General features: G+C 51.4%; 1 protein-coding gene across 1 annotated transcript in view; it reads left to right on the top strand.

Annotated features, from left to right (window-relative positions):
• Positions 1-14118, top strand: part of Elmod3 (ELMO domain containing 3) — a 34837-nt gene extending 20719 nt beyond the window's left edge. The window contains exons 10-13 of the mRNA XM_059258000.1: positions 339-469; positions 11519-11595; positions 11834-11961; positions 13889-14118. Coding sequence (XP_059113983.1) covers positions 339-469; positions 11519-11595; positions 11834-11961; positions 13889-14091 — 539 coding nt within the window. The 3' untranslated portion in view covers positions 14092-14118. The remainder of the gene's footprint in view (positions 1-338; positions 470-11518; positions 11596-11833; positions 11962-13888) is intronic.
• The last annotated feature ends 3394 nt before the right edge of the window (positions 14119-17512 follow it).

The following is a 17512-nucleotide window of genomic DNA, read 5'->3' as shown; positions in this document are numbered from 1 at the left end:
GGAGATGGCGCCCAGAGCCTCGTGTATGGCCGGCAATCACTCTGCCTGCTAACTAAGCTCCACCCCAGCCCTATCTGTGTGAAGATCATGCCGGTAGTTGTGTGGGGAAATGACTACAGAAGGCTGTGGGAACGGAAGACTGCTGCCAGGGCAGTCCCGAGGGCCGAAGGATGGGCTTGTTTGGTCCCACAGAGCCCATCGGGGTGTGTCTGGAAGCGGGCTGTGCCTCGAATCCTCTTCTAGTCCAGCAGGGTCAGTCTCAGAGCAGTCTCCCAGCCAAGTCCTGGGAGCTCAGGGGATCCTCGCTTACTGTTGTCACACCCTGGTCTCTGGCACAGGAGCAAATCCAGCTACGGACCTGAGGGGGGCAGGCTTCCTGGCCCTGCTGCACCTGCTCTATCTGGTCATGGACTCGAAGACCTTGCTGATGGCCCAGGAGATCTTCCGCCTGTCTCATCACCACATCCAGGTAGGGTTCTGGTGGGAAGGCAGAGGGGAAGGCTACGGGATGAGGACCTGAGCAGCCAGGAGGACTGCGCAGCTGAGTGTCAGCATGGCTTCTCTGTCAGAGGCCTTAGAATCTGAGCGCCACCGTTCGTTAGCTGTGGGTCTTCAGCAAATCCCTCAGACACGGAGCCTTGATTTCCTCATGTGCTGGATGGAAATCCTGGAGACTTATTTTCTCTTCTCTGTCGCTGTGGTGAAGGTCTCTGGCAAGAGCTACTGAAGAAGGAAAGGGTGTTTGTTTGTTTGTTTGGTTGGTTGGTTGGTTGGTTGGTTGGTTGGTTTTTCAAGACAGGGTTTCTCTGTAGCCCTGGCTGTCCTGGAACACTCTCTGTAGAACAGGCTGGCCTCAAACGCACAGAGATCGGCCTGCCTCTGCCTGCTAAGGAAGGGTTTGTTTTTGCCCACAGTTTGATGTTAGTGTGTCAATGCCAGGGAGCCACAGCAGCAGGAGCTTCAGGGGGCAGCTGGTCACATTGTGTCACAGTCAAGAAACAACAGTAACTGCCAGAATGCTAGTGGACAGCTCACTTGGTCCGTTTCACGTGGTCTCAGATCCCCTGCCCAGGGGATGGTCCTGCCCACAATTAAGATATGTGTCTCCATGTCAACAACATAATCAAGGCCCATATCCCAGGTGACTCCAGACACTGCCATTTGTCGGCACTGACCATCATAACTGTTAGCTGCCCACTGGGAGTATTCGATTGTCTATGATCATATTCACTAGGCCCACAGAGGGGTTGCTGCTTCCGGTATTGGTAACCTCTTTCAACTCTGAAGGGACAGGGTTAGTTTTGGGGTGACCCATGGTCTTAACCATCAGCCCAGTGATGGCTTTGGTAGCCCCTTAGTATCTCCTGCCCTTCGGGGATAGGTCTGATGGTTTCCCATGTAGCGAAAGATAGTGTTCACCCCAAAAGAAGACAGATGCAGCCTGCTTCCTCCCATTTGTCCACCCAAATTTGTCCACCTGGGGCTAGAGATTACTTCATTCAGTGAACAAAAAACAAAGATCCCTTCCACATCCCCGCCCACCCCACTGGTTATTTCTCATGGTGCTTGGGATGTGTCAGAGAACAAACAGACGAAGCTCTTCAGCAGAGGTGACAGGATGATATTCTAAATGAACTCCAGAACTCATTCGAAAGTAAGGGGGCTGGTGAGGCAGGGACACGGTGTTGAGTGGAGGAGGCAGGTTAACCATGGGCTGGTTAGTGGGGACACGGTGTTGAGTGGAGGAGGCGGGGTTAACTCTGGACTGGTTAGTGGGGACACGGTGTTGAGTGGAGGAGGCGGGGTTAACTCTGGACTAGTTAGTGGGGACACAGTGTTGAGTGGAGGAGGTGGGGTTAACTCTGGACTAGTTAGTGGGGACATGGTGTTGAGTGGAGGAGGCAGGTTAACTCTGGGGCTGGTAAGGTGGGGACACGGTGTTGAGTGGAGGAGGCGGGGTTAACTCTGGACTGGTTAGTGGGGACATGGTGTTGAGTGGAGGAGGCGGGGTTAACTCTGGACTGGTTAGTGGGGACACGGTGTTGAGTGGAGGAGGCAGGGTTAACTCTGGGCTGGTTAGGTGGGACACGGTGTTGAGTGGAAGAGGCGGGGTTAACTCTGGACTGGTTAGGTGGGGACACGGTGTTGAGTGGAGGAGGCAGGTTAACTCTGGGCTGGTAAGGTGGGGACACGGTGTTGAGTGGAGGAGGCGGGGTTAACTCTCAGGGGATAAACTGAGTCTGGAAGGCTGTGGCATGGCAGCCAAGCCTGTGCCTAGGGTCCCTGGTGTTCCAGGCAGAGGGTACAACAGAGGCAAAGGTCACAAGAAACAGAGCATGCTGGGAGTGAGTAGAAGGAACAGGGCACACAGTGGGAGAAGAAGCCACCGAGGAAGCAGACCAGGCAGTAGGCCTCGTCAGTCACATGGTGGTTCCGGGTTTGTCCTCTGTTGCCTCAGGAATAACTGCAGAGCTGGAGCAGCACGGTGGCATGTACAGGGACCTCACCTGCTGCCAGGTAAACAGCAGTTTCTAGGGAGGTCCCTGTGGTCACCCCAGTTCGGGGAGGTAGGGGCTTGGAACAGGGACATTTCAGAGGAGGTGAATAAAATAAGACTCGTGTGTGCGTCTAAGAGAATAGAAGCATTGTGGGTGTTGATGGACTGGACAGAGGCTTAGGACTTAGGACAAGGAGGAAGTCAGTGATTTTTTTTTTTTTTTTAAACTAAGAAGAACTAAGGGGAAAAAAGAGGCATTGTGGCGCACGCCTTTAATCCCAGCACTCGGGAGGCAGAAGCAGGCAGATCTCTGTGAGTTTGAGGCCAGCCTGGTCTACAGAGCGAGATCCAGGTCAGCTAGAACCACATAGTTAGACCTTTTCTAAAAAAAAAAAAAAAAAAAAAAGTACCATAAAGAAAAAGCAGGAGTAGGACTGGAGAGTCGGCTCAGTGGTTAAGAACACTGACTGCACGGGGCGGTGGTGGCACAGGCCTTAAGCCCAACACAGGGGAGGCAGAGGCAGGGGAATCTCTGAGTCTGAGGCCAGCCTGGTCTACAGAAATTGTTCCAGAACAGCCAGGGCTACACAGAGGAACACTGACTGCTCTTTAGAAAGCCCGGGTTTGATTCCCAGCACCCATATGGTGGTTCACAATGGTCTGTCACTCCAGTTCTAGGGGATCTGACACTCTCCTGCCCTCCTCAAGCACCAGGCATGCATTCGGTGCACAGACATACATGCAAAACACCACACACATAAAAAAATAAATAAGAATAAGTGCACATTCTGAGCTCCGTGTGGTGACACACAACAGTAATCCCAGCACTCAAGAGGCTGAGGCACCAGTTCAAGGCCCCATGTTGCGACTTCCAGGGGTTGGAAATGTAGCTATGAAAGAGCACTTACCTAGCAGGCTCAGGGTGCAGGCTCAGTCCCCAGCACTACCATAAAATAAATACCTGTAGTGAGTTGCACATAGCCTGGGCTACATACCAAGTTCAAGGCAAGCCTGGGCTATCTAGCTAGAAAGAAAAGAGAGAGAGGAGAAGGGAGGGAATGAAGGAGAGGGAGGAGAAGGATGATGATGGGGGGACGGCAGCCATTCCAGTACCCCTCCCAGACCCTCTGTGGGTCCTAGAAGCCTGTGTTGTAAGAAGCTCTGCAAGCAATTCTGAAAATTCGTCAGTGGTAGAGGCCATGCTTTCAGTCATGGAGGTGGAGTGAGATGCCCTGGGACTGAGTGACAGTGCTTCCAATGTTACATGAGTAGGAGCCCAGGAGACAGAGCACCTGGGAAGTCACTGGAAGGAGGATGCAGCGTTGGCCTTGGCCTGGGGTCAGATGGTGCTGGCTGGTAAGACCTAAGGATTGCCAGGCTGTCACTGGGAACGAAAATAGGAGGTTTTCAGTGGATATAAGAGACAAAGAGCCTTGGCTTGGATTAAGTTTAAAAGGGAGTAGAGTGGGAGGAATGAATTTGAGACGGTAAATGTAGACTCAGTTTTCAGAGGATTTCGTGGCAAAGAGAAGCCAAGAAGGGTGTGTGTGTGTGTGTGTGTGTGTGTGTGTTTTCTTGTTTTTCAGTTTGCTTTTTTGTTTTTAAGATTTTATTTTTATTTATGTGTATTTGTGTGTATGTGTGTATGTGCACATAAGTGCAGTGCCCGTGGAGGCCCGAAGAGGGCGCTGGATCCCCAGGAGCTGGAGTTACAGGAGGTTGTGAGCTGCCTGACATGGGTGCTGGGAACCTTCGAGAGCAACCAGTGCCTTAACCACTGAGCCACTTCTCCAGCCCCTTATTTTGTTCTGTTTTGTTCTTAGTTTTTGAGTCAGCATTTCACTCTGTTGTCCGGGCTGTCCTGGAACTCACTGTGTAGCCCAGATTGTCCTTAAATACATAGTGATCCTCCTGCTTCAGCATTCCAAGGGCTAGGATTACAGGTGTGAGCCCCCATCCATGACAAGTGGTTATTTTCATGAAATTTCAAGTGTACAGAAAAGTTGTAAGTGGGTAATATTATCTAATAACGTAGAAAAAAAATCAAAGTTAGAGCCTGGGGATGCAGCTCAGTTGGTAGAGTGCTTGCCTGGGGTACACAGAGCCTTGGGTTCAGTTCTGTTCTATCCAGAGGACGGTGTATGACAGCCATATTTTCCGTTTTGAATGAGTGAGTTTATTAACCATATAGTAAGCAAAAGTAAAAGAATAACTATCAGACTGGAGAGATGACATAGCATTAAGAGAACTGACTGATCTTCCAGAGGTCCCGAGTTCAATTCCTAGCACCACATGGTGACTCACAACCGTCTATGGTGGGATCTGATGCCCTCTTCTGCAGACAGTGCACTCATATAAGTAAACAAACAAACAAACAAATAAATAAATAAATGGTTTTTTTTTTTTAAAAGAATAAATATCAAGTAACAGATAAGAATGTTCATCAAATCAGGCAGTTACCACATCCAGCAGAAACGATGGGAAAGACCCTGCTCAAACACTCGTGCTGAAGTGCCTGACTGAGAGAGTTCTGGGCAAAGCAGGGTGGTCTCCATGGAGGAGCTTCCAGCTTCTTGGTCCCGCTGCAGGCAGTTGAATGCCATGGGCTAAACAATAGTAACCCCTGTTGGAAATGGTTTGCCTTCTAGCTGGTCTCAGAGGTGCAATGTCTTTAATGCCCTCAGCTCTTTGCTGCTCTCCTCCCTTCCCCCCACCCCCCACAGGGCTGGGACATCAGCCTGCCTCAGGACAAGGAGTCTCAGAGGACACTTGAAATAAACAGGCTTGAGTCTGAGACAAGGAGACTCTTGTCCTCAAGAGTCAGCTCTCAACATGCACAAACAGCACGTGACAATTTACCAATATAATATGTATTACAGGTCCCCAGGACCTGGCATGTTAGGGCACTCCTGTAAAATCAAGGTCATCCTAAGCTGCATAGCAAGTTCAAGGCCAGCCTGGGTTCCAAGACACCCTGTTTAAGAAGAAAGGAATAAAAAAAAATTTTTTTTTTATGTGAGTGTGGTAGCTCACACCTTTAATCCCAGTGCTCTAGGAGTCAGAGGCAGATGGATCTGTTGTGAGTTCAAGGCCAGCCTGGTCTACATAGAGAGTTCCAGGTCAGCCAGGGCTACACAGTAGAACCCTGTCTCAAAAGTGGGGCAGGGGCTGGGAAGGTGGCTTCATTGGTAGAGTGCCTGCTTTGTATCCACAGGCCTCGTGTTCAATCGTCAGCACAAAGCAGGCTTTGTGGTGCACACCTGTAACTCCAGCACTCGGAGGTAGTCAGGACAGTCACAAGTCAGCGCCATCCTCAGCTACATGATGACTTAGAAGGCAGTAGGGAAAAATGGGGAGGATGATTTAAAAGCGGGCTGCACCACCCTTCCACATACACACATACTCTGGCCCCAGGGATAGGAAATGGCCATTGGTGCTTCACAGCGCTGCCTGGAAACTATGTCCCCAGCAGAGGGCCAGGTCCACAAATAGAGCGAGTATTTATTTATTCACAGGAACATTTGCTGTAATTGGATGCTTATCATCGTCCTATGCGCATCACACATTGAGTACGACAGCTGTGCCAGGAGCACAGTGGCACATTTGGGAAGTAGGGGAAAGGTAAAAGATAGGCACAGACCAAGGGTTACACAGAGCTTGTTTGGGGTGGAGTGCAGGAAGCCAGTCACAGCCCTGGAGTCTGGCAAAGGGGGTCCTGCAACCACATGAAAAGGTGCAAAGAACAAATAAAGCTAGGTGAGATCAGCATCCATCAAGTGGTGGAGGCAGGAAAATCGGTAGTTCAAGGTCACCCTCCGTTACAGAGTACGTTCCAGGCCAGCCTGGGCTACATGAGACCCCATTTCAAAAAGGCAAAACACACAAACAGAACCAAATGAGATTGGCCCTGGTATTTTCAAGATAATAAGTGGAGGTGTATTAGTTACCTTTCTGTTGCTAGACAGACTACTTCCCAAAAGCAGCTGAAGGGAGGGAGGGTGTAAGTGACCCAGATGGGCAGTCACATGGCATCCACGATGGTCAGTCACATGGCATCCACAGTCACAAGCAGAAAACAGTGAATGCTGCTGCTTGCCTGGCTTTTTATTCAGTCCAGGACACCAGCCCAACACCAGTATTTAGGGTGGCTTTCCCACCTCAGTTAACTAATCGAGAGAATCCCTCACCGACCTGCCCAGAGGCTTGTCTCTGGGGAGTCTAGACCCTGTCAAGTTGACAGTCAAGAGTAAATATCAACTCTCCTCACTTCTGCTCACACAGCACTCCTAATTAAATGCAGTGGATACAAGAAAAGACGGGGAAGTAGGAAGGGGCTTGCTAGAGAGAATGTGGTAAGGTAGGGTGTTGAGGGGGATGTGATCAAAGTACAGTGTGTGGTGTGTGTGTGTAATTGTGAAAAGTTAAATAAAAACTCCTAAAAGTGAACCACCACACAGAACAAAGAGCCAAGTTTAGGATGAAAGGAAGGGCAGGTGGTTGGGACCCTGCCTCCACCCTATCACGGGGCCAGATTGACTTGGATCATCATTGGCTTGGATCAATGCACTTTTTAAAAATTACGTTATTTTTTATTTTTATGTGTGTGGATGTTTGCCTGTATGTATGTCTGTGTGCCCAAGGAGGCCAGAAGAGGGCATCAGCTCCCCTGGAAATGTAGTTACAGAGGTTGTGAGCCCCCATGTGGGTGCTGGGAGTCACACTCGTGTTCTGGAAGAGCAACCACCACTCCCGACCACGAGCCGTCTCTCTAGCCCCTACCTTATTTTACATTCTTTGTATACACGTGTGTCTGTGTGCAGGTATGTTCACGTGAGTGCAGGTGCCTGTGGAGGCCAGAATAGGGCTCATGATCCCATGACGGAGAATGTGATTGTGAGCCTCCTCATGTGGGTGCTGAGAACCAATGTGAGAACAGTAGTGTGTGTGTGTGTGTGTGTGTGTGTGTGTGTGTGTGTGCACACGTGCGTGCGTGCGTGTGTGTGTGTGTGTGTGTGTGTGTGTGTACATGCTTGTGTGCATGCACAAGTACACCAGAAGAGGACATCTTGTAGGAGTTCGTTCTCTCGGGGGCTGAAGAGATGGCTCAGAGGTTAAGAGCACTGGCTGCTCTTCCAAAGGTCCTGAGTTCAATTCCCAGCAACCACATTGTGGCTCACAACCACCTGTAGTAAGATCTGATGCCCTTTAAAAAAAAAAAAAGAAAAGAAAAAGAAAAAAAAAAAAAAAAGAAAGAAAGGAGTTCGTTCTCTCCTCTTGCCATGTGGGTCCTGGGGATCAATTCAGGTCTTCCGGTTTGGCGGCAAACCGGCTGAGACATCTCACCAGCTCCATTATAGGCTTTCTGGTAGAGAGACTGGCCTCAAACTCACTCTGTAGCCAGCACTAGCCGAGAATTCCTGATCCTCCTGCTTCTGCTTCCTGACCAATGCACTTTAACATTTTATTTTGTAATGATTTTTGAAGGGGACTCCCACACAGTGGGGGCTCCCTTCCAGACCCCGTATTAGGCACAAACCACACCCAAACACCTGTTTTCACAGAGAGATCCTTTATTAAGTGGGGAAGAAAAGTTAAAGTGGCTGCTTCCTGACTCAGGCAGAAAAACAGCAGCCAATGACCTTGCAGGTGTCATTCTCAAGAGGGGAAGAAGGGGAGGCCTGTGTTAGAATGGGCTAGGATGGGGTGGGAAAGGAGATGGGGACAGGAAAAGGGGCAGGGGTATTTGTCCCCGAGGGACAAAGAACTGTCTCTGGATAGAAAGGAGACAGATGTGGCCCATAGGAAAATGGCCGTCTATAAAGGTAAAGGGGAAACCCAGTGTTAGGATGACGTGTTTAATTTTGATTGATCACGTTAATTAGGTGAACCAAAGGGGACTTTCGATTGCTGGACTTTGGTAGTCAGCCTCCGGAGGAGGAAGCGGCCAAATAAGGGACTAGACCTTGGTGGCTAGTTTCAGGAGTGTAATCTAATGGTAAGCGAGGCAGAGGGAAGGGCAAGGCCTGCCAGAGCCACGTGCTCTAGGGGGCTCGTGTCCCTTCAACTTTAAAGTTACAGAAAACTTGCCAAAGGACGTCAGAGAGAGCAGCATCTGCCGTTCCTTCCACTTCCCCAGCAATCTTCCCTCTGCCTGTTATGCAAACAGTGACTGCCAGTGCACATCTGGAGACCTTTGCTCTGGTCTCCTTCATTTTCTGCTGTCCCTCTTTTGCACGTGGATCATTGCATCTTGTCTCGTCTCCTTGTCTCCTCCAGCCTGTAGGAGTCTTTGTCTTTCACAACCTTGACACATTAAAGGACCCGTGCTCAGTTCTTTTGTAGACTATCCCTCAGTTTAGGTTTGTCTCTCTTTTTTTTAAATTCAGCTGGAGGTTTGCATTTGGGGCACAGTGGCTCCATGTATGTAACGTGTTTTCCTGGGTGCCTGGTACCAAGGCGCACACACTGTCTTCTGTGTGTCATTCCTGTGGTGTTAGCTTTGGTTAAGATAGTGTCCTCTGGTCCATGTCCATTTAAATAAGGTTTCCATTTCCCCCTTACAATCAATAACCATCTTACCAAAAAATACTTTGAAATTATGCAAATGTCCTGTTTACCCTCAAATTTTTACCCATCCACTTTTTAAGACGAGATTTATTTTTAAAATAATGCATATAAGTATGTGTGCATGTGAGTGTGTGTGCCTGCAGAGCTAGAGACTTCAGATCCCCTGGCACTAAAGTTAAGGTGGCTGTGAGCCACCTGATGCCTCCTAGGCTTCAGTGACCCTCCACTGCCTCCCAGGCTGTTAGCAAGTGTATACCACCACCCCTGACTATAATCCCAGTGTTTCAGGGTGAAACCTGCACGGTGGGAGGCTGCAGAGTTCAAGGCCAGCTGGGCTACACAGTAAGACCTGGCCTCAAAACAAGAAACAATGTGAAGTTTGTTTGTTTTGTTTTGTTTTGTTTTGTTTTGTTTTGTTTTGTTTTGTTTCGAGACAGGGTTTCTCTGTATAGTTTTGGTGCCTGTCCTGGATCTTGCTCTGTAGACCAGGCTGGCCTCAAACTCACAGAGATCCACCTGGCTCTGCCTTCCGAGTGCAGGGATTAAAGGCATGTGCCACCACTGCCCGCCACCATGTGAAGTTTGACCTCCAAAACATGGAGTTTTCCAGATGCAGTCTCTGTGACATGTCGAACCAGAAGCCATGTCTGTTTCCTCCTAAAAAGATGGCTGAGGGCCATGGAGATGGCTCAGCAGATAAAGGCCCTTGCTGCCCAGGAACCACGCAGTTGAAAGAAAACTGATTCCTACAAATTGTTCTCTGACCTTGACACATGGGCCGCTGCGTGTGCACCTGCCACACAAAAGTAAATGAGTATAATCAAGAAAACCTATTATGGGATAGAGCGATGACTCAGCAGTGAAGAGCACTGGCTGCCCCTCCAGAGGACCCGGGCTGGTTCCCAGCACCCACACGGCGCTTGCAGCTGTCTGTAGCTCCAGTCCCAGGAGATTGGCGCCTTCTCTTGACCTGCCAGGCACACGTGGGACACAGACATACATACAGGCAACATGCCCATACACGTAAAGTTAAAAATATTTTTTAAAAAAGAAAGGACTTAAGAGAGAGCTTAAGTTTCAGGTGCCTGTCATGCCTCCTGCTGAAAGAGAATCGACTCAAGCAGGGTGGTGGTGGCACACATCTTTAATCCCAGCACTCAGGAGGCAGAGGCAGATCTCTGAGTTCGAGGCCAGCCTGGTCTATAGAGTGAGATCCAGGACAGCCAAGGTTATACAGAGAGGGGGGGGGGGGGGGGGGAGAGAGAATTGACTCAAGCCTCCAGATGCTGAGAGACCCCAGCCTCCGTGCATCCCAAGGCTTTTAGCACTTTGTCCCAAAAAGCAGCGCTGTCCCGAGAGAAGTGGGACATGCCAGTCTCCTTTATTGAGGCACCTTGTAGCTATGCTGACAGTGATTGACCAGCTTTCCAGGAGGCGTCTCTTCAGCACTGTGTGTGCAGTTCTGAGAGGTCCAGCATTATGCACAGAGCAGGCATTCAGAAGCGGTAGGGCTGGGCCTAGAGTCCACATCAGTGGTCCCAGTCAGCACCTCACTCCAGAATCACCTGGGATGTGGTACCCATGTCACACCCCAGAATCTTCAGGAGTGAGGCCAGCTGAGCCTCAAAAGATGCTTGGATCACCCTGCTTTGGTATTCAGAAATATTCAAGCCCAAAAGAAAAACATGGGTGCAAATGAAAATGCAAAAAGATGCCCAGGAGGAACACAAGTTCGAGGCCAGCCTGGTCTACATCGCAGGTGCCAACACAGCCCGAGCTGCATAGTGAGACCCTGTGTCAAAACACGAAAGTGATGGGATGTAGTAGAGTTGGTTGAATGCTTGCTTAGCCTTCACGAGGCCCTGGGTTCGATCCCCAGCCCCACACAATAGGCATGGTGGCACATGACTGTAATCCCAGTATTCGGCAGGTGGATGGAAGTTCAAGAACAAGAGTTGGAGAGATGATGGCTCCATGGTTAAGAGTACTGGCTGTTCTTCCAAAGGACTAGGGTTCAATCCCCAGCACCCACATGGCAGGCCACAACCATCTATAATTCCAGTTCCAGGGGTCCAACACCCTCTTCTAGCCTCCTCAGGCACTAGGTACACACATGGTACACAGACATTCATGCAGACAAAAGAGTCATATCATACACATTAAATAAGTAATTAAAAAGTTCAAGGTCGACCTTGGCTACAAAGAGTTTATGTCAAGCATGCGATCTGTGAAACCCGGTCCAATGTGAAAAAAGAGGGAATTGGATGCAGATCTAGTTTGGACTAACCTCATATGGAGTCCTAGATTCCAGCCTTAAGTTACCGTTAAGGATTTTGGTATGTAAGGTGGAAAGCAGGGCCAGTAACAGCGGCAGCCGCTCCTGCCAGCCACATGCGGCAGAAGCAGCACATAAGGCAGAGCCGGCCGCCACTGACCTTCGTTCCTCCATTCCAGCAATTCCCTTTCTGTGTGATGTCTGTGAACATCACCCGCATTGCCATCCAGGCCCTGAGGGAAGAGTGTCTCTCCAGGTGAGTCCCTGTCAGATCAGAGTGACCCGGCAGAGCCTGGTCCATTCCCATCCACGCCTCATTCTCCACGGCTCTGCTGGGTCTCAGATCTGGGCACGTCCCCATGCACCAGCCACCTCGCTTCCCTAAGCTGACCAAACGCCAGGCTGCTTGGGGAGTGGTGGGGTGGGGCACCCTGACTGGGTGGGCACTGGAGTCAGGTTCATCTGCGGCTGAGCAGGTCACCTCTGTCCTGCAGGGAATGTAACCGGCGGCAGAAGGTCATCCCGGTGGTGAACAGCTTCTACGCGGCCACTTTCCTTCATCTGGCGAGGGAGTGGAGGACCCAGCAGAGGACCATCTCAGACTCGGGCTTTGTCCTCAAAGGTGCGCACTTTCTCCTGTGGACTACTGCCTTTCCCTCCCCCCTCCTCCCCTCCCCTCCCCCAGAACCCCTGGGGCCTGCTGTCTCTCCTTCTCTGCCGCCATGCCCCTCCCGTCTGTCTGTCCATGCACTTCCGTCCCCTTTCCTGTTATCTGTTTGCGTGTCTGAGCAGGGTCTCCCTATAAGGCCCTGGCCAACCTGGAACTTGCTGCGTAGACCAGAATGGCCTTGAATTTGTGGCAGTCCATCTGCCTCTGCTTCCTGACTGCAAAGATTACAGATGTCCAGCCTGCTCTTCAGAGGGAGTTCCGGGACTGTAGTCCTGGACTCAGAGAAACCCTGTCTCAAAGAAGAAAAAAAAAAAAGATTACGGTGTGCTTGGTGGGCCGGCCGTATGTCTGATGACTGGTCGTTGTTATTTTTGTTTAGATTTTTGAGATAGTCTCACCCTGTAGCCAGGCCACAGTCCTGATCCATTCCCCTGTGTTGGGATTACAGTCTTGACCATTCGTGGTTCTTCATGATCACATCACACAACAACAAAAACCCACATCTTCTGAACCAAAAATTTGAAGCTCAACAGGCAGATCTCTGTGAAGTCAAGGCCAGCCTGGTCTGCATGTGAGTTTCAGGCAGTTCTCTGTGAGGTCAAGGCCAGCCTGGTCTACATGTGAGTTTCAGGCAGTTCTCTGTGAAGTCAAGGCCAGCCTGGTCTGCATGTGAGTTTCAGGCAGTTCTCTGTGAGTTCAAGGCCAGCCTGGGCTACATGTGAGTTTCAGGCAGTTCTCTTTGAGTTCAAGGCCAGCCTGGTCTACATGTGAGTTTCAGGCAGTTCTCTGTGAAGTCAAGGCCAGCCTGGTCTGCATGTGAGTTTCAGGCAGTTCTCTGTGAGTTCAAGGCCAGCCTGGGCTACATGTGAGTTTCAGGCAGTTCTCTTTGAGTTCAAGGCCAGCCTGGTCTACATGTGAGTTTCAGGCAGTTCTCTGTGAGGTCAAGGCCAGCCTGTCTGCATGTGAGTTTCAGGCAAGCCAGAGCTACATAGTAACAAACAACAAAACAGGACCGACAAAATGGCTTAGTGGTTAGAGGGCCTACTGCTCTTGCAGAGAACCCATTTGGTTCCCAGCACCCACGCTGGGCAGCTCACCTCTGCTGTAACTCCAGCTCTGGAGAGATACTGACCTCTGACCTCTGAGGCACTCACACTCACGTGCACATATCCACACTCAGACTTATATGCATATCTTGAAAAATAATAAGTCTTGAAAACACACAGTCAATAAAAGTTGGGGCTGGGATGTGGTGCTGTTGTTAAAGCTCCTGCCTGGCATGTGGGAGCCCTGGGTTCAATTCCCGGAGCCGCACAAGCCGTGTGGTGGCTCAAGCCTGTAATCTCGGCACTTAATAGGTGGAGACAGGAAGGTAAGAAGTTCCAGGTCTACAGGAGCCCTGTCTCAAACGAACAGAACAAAACAAGAAAACCGTGAAAGCCAGGGCTGGAGGGATGGCTCAGCGCTTGAGAGAGAGCACTGGCTGCTCCTCCACAGGACTGGCCTCTAACCCAGCACCCACATGGGGCTCACCACTCCAGTTCCAGGGGATCTGGCGCCCGCTTCTGACCTCCTCAGGCATCAAGCACACGTGGTACACACACATACATTCAAGCAAAACTCCATACATATAAGATAAAATAAAAAATTTTAAACTAAAGCATGTGAGGTCTAGCAGTTAGCTCGATTCTCCAGAGTTGAGATCTCTGTCACAAGGAAGAAGCAGTCCCTGGGCTCGGTCAGGTTTTGCCATCTTTGATGACTTTTTTACTCTTGTCTCTAAAGGACAGGGTTGGACGTGTTCACAGGGCCACTGGACTTGAGGCCTTGTGTCCCCCAGACCCCCTCAGCCCTCAGTTCCCAATCTCCTCTGTTCCAGACTTGGAAGTATTGGCCAAGAAGAGCCCCAAACGGCTGCTCAAGACTCTGGACGCCTACCTAGCCCGGGTGTCAAAGGGACAGGCCTCCTTGTTGGGGGCACAGAAGTGCTCTGGATCACAGGGGCCTCACTCCAAGGATCTCACCTTCACAGGCGTGTGTGACCTGCAGTCTCACTCACTGGAGAGTGCCGGGTTGATCTGACCCACCCCGGGGACCATTCCTAGAAAGGCAAGCATTCAGAGCCCTTCCTGCCTCTGCAGCTGAGATTAGGAAGATCCCACGTGGGCGTAGTGAAGCCCATTCAGGCAGCTAGAATTTACCTCCTCGCCGCTTTTGAAGCAAGGAGAGGAGTTTTCTGTCGTTCCCCGCTGCGCTCCAGTTCACAGGGTTAGGCTCCCGATACCTCAGTGGAAGTGAACAGACCACAAAGTAGGACAGCGGCGTCTGAACAGTCTACCCATCCGCACCTAGAGGAAGAGTTCCTGGAAGCTGCCCCTCGGAGTCCAACCCAGCCGCTGCCCGCAGAGTCTGAGGTTGGAATTGGAGAGGCAGAGGCAACAATACCTTCGGCCAGCAGGGGGCAGCACAGCACAGTTAAAAGCGACTGACTGATGGGCAGGCCTCTCCTTCAACCACCACGATTTTCAGGACACTTATCTCCACCTTTCTCCCCCTACCCCTAGCTCCTTGCCCACCATGATTTGTGAGCTAGAAATGGGCACTGGGCTAGCTAGACTAGTTATCGTGGCGCCCGATCCCCACCGCCCACAGGCTGGGGGCTCCTAGGGAGACCGCGCACCAGGTTAACTGGTTATCTGGCCTGGCTGAGAAGCTCTGGGAACTCGCTCACCCACCAGCAGTTTTAGAATAAAGGAACTGTTGTAGTCTCTAGTGTTTTCTTCCAAGACAGTTCAGGACCTTCCTGCGCCCCGTTGTCTGGGCACCAGATTGAGCTGGGCAGGTTAGCGCCTAGGGTGCAGGTGGGGCTGCAGGCAGACGCCTTAGAGCCCCGGATGGAGAGGCTTCCTGCGCCCGGGCTCCCTGCTACCTCAGTTCCCCTGCCTGCACCTGCAGGCCCGGGGACGTCGTATTTATTATTGTTTGTGTGCATGATATGGGATGTGGGGCACACCCGACATGACATGTGGGGATCAGAAGACAGCTTTGTGAAGTTCTCTCTCTCCACCTTTAGGTTCTGGAGATTAAAACCAGGTCGTCTGGCTTTTGTGGCAAGCTCCTTACCCATCTGGCCCACCCAGGCCAGGAGACGCCTTGCAAGCTCTAGCCAGTGAGCACGGTGGCTCTTGTTAGAGTTGACTAGTGTGGTGTCCACCCCAGGCTGTTCCTGCATTTGCTTCGGGGCCTGGCTGTTCTCCCTCGCCCCAGCCCTCACCTAACACCCGAGAGCCTCAGGCCCTGCGCGTCTCTGGCTTCCCAAGTGAAGCTGTAGAAGCTGTCATCTCTGCTTGTGTTTCAGGCCACTCCAAATCTGGCCCAGAGATGGCACCAACAGAGGCTTCCCAGGGTGCTATGCCCTGCAGTTGGCCCTGTCGGATTCACAGGGTCTCAGAATGTTTGTTACCAGGCCTCTTCCTCCCGAAGACAGGTCACAGAGGTTACAGGGCTAGGAGAGATCAGTCTGGGTGCTTCCTTCCTTCCTTCCTGTCCCCTTCCCTTGCTCTGAGCCTGCAAGGCTGACTCGGCAGCATCCACTGGAAGCACGGGATCCCAGCATGTCAGGCCACATGGGCCCTAGGAGGGTCTGGCTGGAAGGGAGCCAGCACCCCCAGCAGGGAGGGGACCTTCATCCAGACCAGGGTGTGCACAGCTCCAGGTAACCCAGGAATCTGTTCTGGTGGGGTGGAGGTGGAGAGAGGAGGCCGCTGAGAGCTGGGAGCTGCATTTTCCTTGGAGGTAGGGAGGACTGCCTTCCCACAGGAGGACCGCCTTCCCACGGGAGACCTTAAAGTCTCCATAAGTCTAAAACGGGCAGAATCACTGGGTGTGTCTTCCTCTCTCCCGGCATGTGCTCCTCTGTGGAAGTCTCATGCAAAACTGAGGGGAGGGTCCACAGAGGAGCTCACCTTCCTTTGCTTCTTGGCACAACACCAAAAAGATGAACTTGTCAGACTTTCTGGCTTTGTGTGGGACAGAAGAATCAGTGTGTCACAGCTCAGAAGCCACAATAACCCTTAGGACACAGGATGGGTGGCTTGGGGTGGCTGCCACTAGGCCTCTCAGCCTCTGGTCCAGGCTCACCAAGACACCACCCTCTTGCTACACCTTCAGGGTGGGGGCCTCTTTGTGACACGCTCCTTCACGCTCTCTAGCTTGTTTTGAGATAGGGTCTCATATAGCCTAGGTTGACCTTGAACTCACTATGTAGCAAAGGCTAAACTCATGATCCTCCTGCCTCTACCTCCTAAGTGTGTCAGGATTACAGGCTTACACCTCTGTACCTGGCTCAGCTTCTCTCTTCTCCCCAGCACACGCTCTCTGCCCTCCTCAATATTCCATACTGTGTCATTAACAAGAAATAGAACTAGGCCTGTGACCAGGGAGAACACCAGTTATCAGAAGCAGGGCCTCTGTACTGTAGACTGTGCTTTACACACACACCCCACAGGCAACCAAGGATCAGAAGCAGGGCCTCTGTACTGTAGACTGTGCTTCACACACACACACACACACACACACACACACACACACACACACACCACAGGCAACCAAGGATCAGAAGCAGGGCCTCTGTACTGTAGACTGTGCTTCACACACACACACACACACACACACACACACACACACCCCACAGGCAACCAAGGATCAGAAGCAGGGCCTCTGTACTGTAGACTGTGCTACACACACACACACACACACACACACACACACACACACACCCCACAGGCAACCAAGGATCAGAAGCAGGGCCTCTGTACTGTAGACTGTGCTACACACACACACACACACACACACACACACACACACCCCACAGGCAACCAAGGATCAGAAGCAGGGCCTCTGTACTGTAGACTGTGCTTTACACACACACCCCACAGGCAACCAAGGATCAGAAGCAGGGCCTCTGTACTGTAGACTGTGCTTTACAAACACACACACACACACACACACACACACACACACACACACACACACACACACAGACCACTGGTCCTGGGCTGATGAGCCAACACGAAATCCAGTGGAATAAGAGAGAACAGCGGGCCTACTCAAGGGCTGTGGCACATTCTGTTGCTGGGTGAGTGTAATCATTTAAAACGGCCTTCTGGGTGCTTACTGGGGCAGCTGAGGAAATACTGGTTTGAACAGGAATCTATCCACAGCCACAGCCACAGCCTTCTCCCAGCTGGGAATGTGAGACTTGAACGAAACCCTGGCCTGAAAGCAATGCCAAGGCCTGGCACTGTGCCACCTCCCTATTGGGTTCTGGGCATGGTGGGGGTTGGATAGCAGCTCCACTGGGAGTCCTGGCCATGCAGAGCCAGTGCTGGGCTCCTGGAAGCCATGGAATTATCATCTGTGTCCTGCTCAGCCCCCAGAATGGGCATGAGCCCAAGTGAGTAGGTGGGACAAAGTCAGCCCAGGGCGAGCACACCGGGAGAGA

This window comes from Peromyscus eremicus, chromosome 3 (genome assembly GCF_949786415.1).
Source record: "Peromyscus eremicus chromosome 3, PerEre_H2_v1, whole genome shotgun sequence".
In the NCBI taxonomy this organism is placed as follows: Eukaryota; Metazoa; Chordata; class Mammalia; order Rodentia; family Cricetidae; genus Peromyscus; species Peromyscus eremicus.
The sequence above is the reverse complement of the archived record's forward strand: the minus strand, read 5'-3'. Positions and strand labels throughout refer to the sequence as shown.